The 6,393-nt window shown below is 40.3% G+C and overlaps 1 protein-coding gene across 1 annotated transcript in view; it reads right to left on the reverse strand.

The window, feature by feature from the left end:
• The window catches only part of LOC118421584 (hemicentin-1-like), a gene marked incomplete in the record, with an annotated part of 101,841 nt that overhangs the window by 67,393 nt on the left and 28,055 nt on the right, over window positions 1-6,393 (reverse strand). Inside the window, 6 exon segments of the mRNA XM_035828931.1 lie at window positions 529-683; window positions 3,045-3,168; window positions 3,432-3,580; window positions 4,661-4,751; window positions 5,235-5,307; window positions 5,687-5,798. Coding sequence (XP_035684824.1) covers window positions 529-683; window positions 3,045-3,168; window positions 3,432-3,580; window positions 4,661-4,751; window positions 5,235-5,307; window positions 5,687-5,798 — 704 coding nt within the window.

The following is a 6,393-nucleotide window of genomic DNA, read 5'->3' on the forward strand; positions in this document are numbered from 1 at the left end:
TAGCTTTACTCAAGAATGCCTGGATGTCTTGATATTACACCAAATATGGGTAGGTCTTGGTGATACCTCAAAATTACGTTTTGGACCCCCTAGCAGCTTTCTATGGTACTGCGGTAGAACTTTTGGTTTTGGTCCTCCTGTTCTAGACAAGCTATGGTTTTGAGTTGGTTTATAGTGCTAGACATAGAACGGACTGTTCTCGTCTGACACTATTAAGAACAAACAGAACCCAATGTTCTGTTTTGCACACCTCTGTCAAAAACAGCACTAGTATGACAGAGAAAAGAAAAAGGCTATGCCTTCTTTGTTGAAGGTTACACCCAGCCAGTTCAGTTACTTGGGGAGATGGAAGCACTGCATAGCATAACTTTGTTGGTGGGCTCGTAAAGCAGGGTACACACAAGATGGCATAGACACCGCGAGTTGTGCCCCTAAATGGCACTAGTCTTGTCTTACACTGTCAAGTTCAATGGCCTATATGTACATGACAAAGAATGGAGAAGCAACCTTTGAAGAGAATGAACCCACCAGAATCCTTATGTATGGAAGGTCCCTCAGCTCATCATCTCCTTTCAACCACGTGAGAGAAGGTGCTGGGATTCCAGAGGCTTTGCACTCTAAAACAGCTGTATCACCTTCTGACACCAGTTGAGAGGCCAAGGAAACCTCAACAGTGGGAACCTCTAACAGCAGGGAAACAAAATGTACACAAATCATGATGGTCCTGCCAGGGATAAAACATTTGCCACATACAACTGCAACAATGAATCATTGCACTGAAATACTAGACTAGTATTCTTGATAATTGGATTATGCCATATTGATGGCATTTCAGTTTGGTAAATGTGTGACATAGAAAATAACAACTACAACTAAAAATGGTTTTGGTGGCAGGGGAAAGCTCTCTGTATTCTGTACTCACTGTACTTCAAAATTGCCAACTCACAAAAAAATGGACTGTAATTTTGGGCTATACAGTACGAGTCCTTGTTGTGCACTTAATCCATCGCCACTTTACGAGTGCAAATTACAGACCTATGGCTCTGTCACTGCTGTAGAACAAATGTAGTGAGAAACTTTCTCCAAATCTACACATCCAATGTTTTCAGGGATGGAAGCCACAGGCTTAATCCTTATGTAAGGACCAGATCCCTCCACATCAGTTCTGACCAGGCAAGCATAGAGTGTACGTCTCAGTTTCTTCTCCCCTACACTTAGAAAGACTAGTGTTGTATAGTGTTGTATTGGATGGAGGAAGAGAATCATGGCCATCCATGCAACCAGCACGCCCGGATGATGATGATGATGTATAGTCCAAAATTTTGTGGTAGCAATTAACAGTTACATTTTGTAACATCCTTCTTCATATCAAATTTGCCTTTGCTGCTCATGACGTAACCATGTATGGCATACTTCCATACTACTTTTGGCCAATACTGACAGTCATGGAGGCTCTCTTTATCATGGCATGAACTGGACACAGTATCGCCAATTCGCAATAACAACTATCTTTCTGTGCAACCCAGGAAGGCTGGAGATACATACTAGCTGTATCTGAGTGCACCCGTTTAAGACCCCTTTGAGTTGACGATGTTCATGATCTTCAAGTCAAATAAACGTGACCATTTTGACTGCCTACAAATGTGTGGGTGGAATCTTGGGATACCAAACTGATCATGGGTATCTAACTTTTGACATCCTCCTACGCAGGGACATCCAACAGTGAAACCGCCTGTTTGGATGTACAGTCAAACCTGTCTATAGCGGCCACTCAAGGGACTGGTCAAAATTGGCCACTATAGAGAGGTGGCCACTATAGAGAATATGCTAATTAATTGACCACAAGCAATAAGTTACACATCGTTTTAGTACCCACTGATATTTATTCACATAATACAGTCCTGTACATGTACTGCAATGATTTTTACACTATATGCATTAAGAAAACAAAAGCTAAAAAAAGTTTTAATTAAATGTTCTACAGTTGATATTGTCTGAAGAGACCGGTATCGTCATATTTCTTTGATCTTTCGTCTTGTATCCTTTGATACTTTGCCGTCCACGTGTTCCCGCTCGCGTTCACACGTCAGATTCGCCCATTATGCTAATGTGGTACTCACAAGAAAAGTCTGTTTTTTTTAGACTTATCTCTTAATAAATGTAAGAATAAAATCCACCATAGTCTGAAGTTCATATCATTTTGTCTTTGTAAAAATTTATTTAGAAAGTTTTTGTGATGTAAATTAACCTAAGCGATAGTGTATTAGAATGTAACTTTATCACAATTTACCTCCGTAATATTGGTGTGGTCTATTGACCTTATATGACCTCGTTTGTCAGCGGGTATGGGTAGCACCAGTTTACGAAGTTTTGTTTTGAAAATAAGTCAAAGAGGTTTTAAATTCGGCGTAGGGTGACAATACGGCCGCTGTATATGGCCGAACGCGTGCCGAAACATAGATCAGCCGTCTGCGTGGCCGTAATCGGCAGTGTTTTTGTACCTGCGGGACCGGAAGAAATCGTGTGGCCGTGGCCGCGTTGCACAGGTGGCCGCTAAGCCTATTTCTTAATCATTACGAATCCAAGGGACCGACAAAAAGTGGCCACTATGGGTAGGTGGCCGGTATACAAAGGTGGCCGCTAATACAGGTTTGACTGTACCCTGCTTTCTCAACCGTCACCCTTAGTTCCTGACTGTCCTGCTTACAAATATTAGTAAGTTTACTCTTATAGTTAAATATGCAAACCCCTTTTGAAAACTGAAAGGCCTATTCTCTGATTGGCTGACAGGTGGTTTTGAGGGACGTCCACAGGAACTAAGAGTGACGGTTGAAAGAGCAGGGCACATCCAGACAGGCGGTTTTGCTGTTGGATGTCCCTGCGTAGGAGGATGACTTTAGAAGACTGATAGTCGTTACAGAAACTGCATATCAGGTGAAACCTGAGAGTGCAGGGTATGATGAAAACTAATTCCACAGCAAAACCAAATTTCCACACAGAGAAGATAGCAACAATCTACATCTTGTATCAAGGGTGTACCTTACCATAGTATTTCAGATTCACACTTAGTCGCTGGCTTCCTGCACTGTTTGTTGCGAGACAGGTGTAGTTCCCAGCATCCTCCACCCTTGCATTTATCACAGTGAGGCTACTTCCATCACCAGAAATCTAGAGCAAAGAAAATGTCACAATTTAACAATTGGGAGCATTGGAAAATCAAACATTGTTAACGGTAACTTAATTCTTTTATAGTAATTTAACCGCTCAAATTTCATCTTCTATCTATTTCATCACTCTTCCACCCAGTTAGATAAAATGTTATCACCCCTTAAATCAAATGCCATGAACAACTCCATTTTTACAGAAATCTAGTTATCAATGGATTTCCATACTATCAACAGGACTTGCATGTACACGTGAGCCTGTACAACCTGATAGTGGGAACTTGGAAGAAGCAGTTGTCCATTGTGCAGCCACATGATGCCTGGTTTGGGGTAACCCTTGGCCGTGCATACAATTGTGACGTTGTCCTTGGTAACAAAGGTGCTGACATCATCAGTAATTGTTACCACAGGTGGTGCTAGAAAAATGAAGTTTAAAATGAAGTTTATTTGCAAGTTCGTGCCCGAGGGCTAATTGCAAGTACATGATTGGTATAAACAAAAATGACAATATGTGATCGTCTAAGCAACTGACCATTCTTTAGCATATTAAACTGTTTACAAAAGTAAAAAGAAGCTATGTGGCACACATTTTTGGTCATGTCAACTGCAGCGCAAACCCTGGAGAATGTTGTATGTTGCATTTCTGATATTTCTGACTCTTAACTGTTTGTGATTCTTTTTTAATTGAAGATACACTCAATAACTAGAGTTCCACAACCTCACACATTTGCCAAATGATTTAAAATGATGATTCATCAATTATGACTGGTGTATCATGTGTAATTATCATCAATTATGCAATGCTTGCTTGCAATGAAGGTCCTTATTTGCATAAAATATATTAGTTGATCATATACACCACTCAAAAAACAGAAGACAGCCTTTTAAGAAGGATGGCTATAGAAAAATTGTCATGACTATCACATGTCACTTAAGAAGTTACGCTGTAGTACCAAACAAGCCAAGAAAATCAAAATCTAATCATTTCAAGATCTCATCAAGACCTATCCTCAGGCCTTCTTGAGTTATGGTATCCATCACACATACAACCTATACAATCTCCTCTCTACCGGAAACAATTATTTAAGATTTCGTAAGTCATTACATGCATTTGATATCTTCGATACCATCGATATCCTCGGGATGAAGGCGATGCCTTTAGCTTCCGATCTTCACGCTTGCAGAATGTACTTCTCGCTTTCGAATAGATTATCTAGCTTGGTTTTAAACTCATTAACAGACTTGGCATCCACAACCTCCTGTGGCAGGGAGTTCCATCCATTAACCACCCTGACACTAAAGGACTGAGCTTTGACTCTATTCCTAGGGGTACTGTAAGTTATAATCTATGTCCCCACGTTACATGCCCAGTTTGTAGTGTGAAGAAGGACTCAAGGGGTATTCTCTCCAAACCCTTAACTAAGTTGAAGAGTTGTATCATGCCCCCCCCCTCTTTCTTCTGAACTGCAGGGAGGGCAAGTTTGATAGGTGCTTACTTTGCACAGCCAGATATACCATTCCTGACACTTGGCCTCCTTCATTAGCTGCAATACACTCATATTGCCCTTCGTCTGCTGTGTCCTTGACCTGGACAAATAAAAAAACAATAATATAGAAATTACTTCCTGATCAGTAGTCAACAAAAACATTTATGAAGAAAGGAATAGCTGACACACAAATGCTGATGGACTATCACACACTAAATCACATGTCTACAATTTGTGATATTCCAGCTTATGTACAGTTGTATAGTAGTTTTAATAATTTTGCATGCAAAATTACTCTGCCCCCCTCACATTTTCAGTATTTGGGCAAAATTAGGAACATTACAAATATAAGTTTGGACTATTACTGAAACATATTAGGTGGTGAAAAGATAGTTTATTACAATTCAATTTCATAGCAAAAGTCAAGAATAATTTCATAGTCCATCCAAAATTGCAATTTTCAAATATCCTGCAAATGGAAAGTGCAGTGCATAATTGACAATACATTAGTATTGCAATGTGGTTAAGCTGATAAAACAAAGTACACATGTAAGAATGTTGACCACCTGAGTAACCTACACACCTGAATCTTCAAGGATCCATTAGCCAGCTGTTCCATATGAGGCAACAGTAAGAACTGTAGCAGCTCTCCCTCCCTGTAAAATTCAATTTATCAATATTACATCATTTTGTTCTCATTTTGTATATTATCTTGAAACATGCATATAACGCTAGTTCATATTTAGGGATATCAAGATAATGGACGGTGGTTTCAAATTCCTTTTTTTTTTCAATATAATGCAGTTTGCGACCACTGTCCGTCGACTTGATATCCCGAAATACCCTGGTGTTGAATTCAACGGATAAAGGTTACCCTGCGAATAAAGGTGAACTAGCGTTACTGGGAAAATAGAAAATAACCAAGAGCTTTAACAGTTGTACATTTGCTCAGAAATCATTTTGCTACAAATGTGAAGTGACTTTTCATAATTAACTGCAGAACAGTTGAAAAGTTGACCTGAACTAAAAACATACCTTTTCCACGTCAAATTAAAAGGAGTCTCACTAGTGACGATGCACGACAGCACAGCATTTCCTCCGGGTGGGGCACTGCCAGCAATGGTGCTTACAATGATGGGTGGAGGCTCTGAGGAACAGAGGTTGGAGTTACATGCAGACTAAAGCACATAGATCTAGCCTGCATTTTGGAACACACTAAGGAGGCTATGGTAGTGAGCAGGCTTTTAGCTAGGATTTTATCATAGGGTGTCCAACTTTCTTGCCGTTGGGTGAGCGCTGCAGGTGCGAGTATTGTAGGGGGTCTGGGGACATTCTCACTCTTTTTTTTTCAAAAATTTTGAACTTCATAACTCTCTGAAACACTATTTCCTGCATTTTGAGGTGCAAATTTGGGGGAATGAAGCAAATTTACTGTCAGACAGGCCACATGTGACCTGTAGCTTCCTTGGTCAATCAGAATTTCATGCTTGCCAGAGGATTTGCTCCCCAGTGTAAGGGTGTACAATTTCAGTTATTTTTCAACAGGCCAAACACCTTGTTCGCCTGCCTGGCTAAATGCCTGGTAGTGAGCATAACAAAAGAAATATAATTGTAACAAGCAGTTAACAGGTAGCCTGGTATCCAGCCGTATCATCGCTACCGAGACTCGGGAGCCATGATTGCTGGATACCAGGCTAGTAACAGGCTTTCCAATGACATATCATACAATGGGATTGATAAGT

Source organism: Branchiostoma floridae, chromosome 8, assembly GCF_000003815.2.
Source record: "Branchiostoma floridae strain S238N-H82 chromosome 8, Bfl_VNyyK, whole genome shotgun sequence".
In the NCBI taxonomy this organism is placed as follows: Eukaryota; Metazoa; Chordata; class Leptocardii; order Amphioxiformes; family Branchiostomatidae; genus Branchiostoma; species Branchiostoma floridae.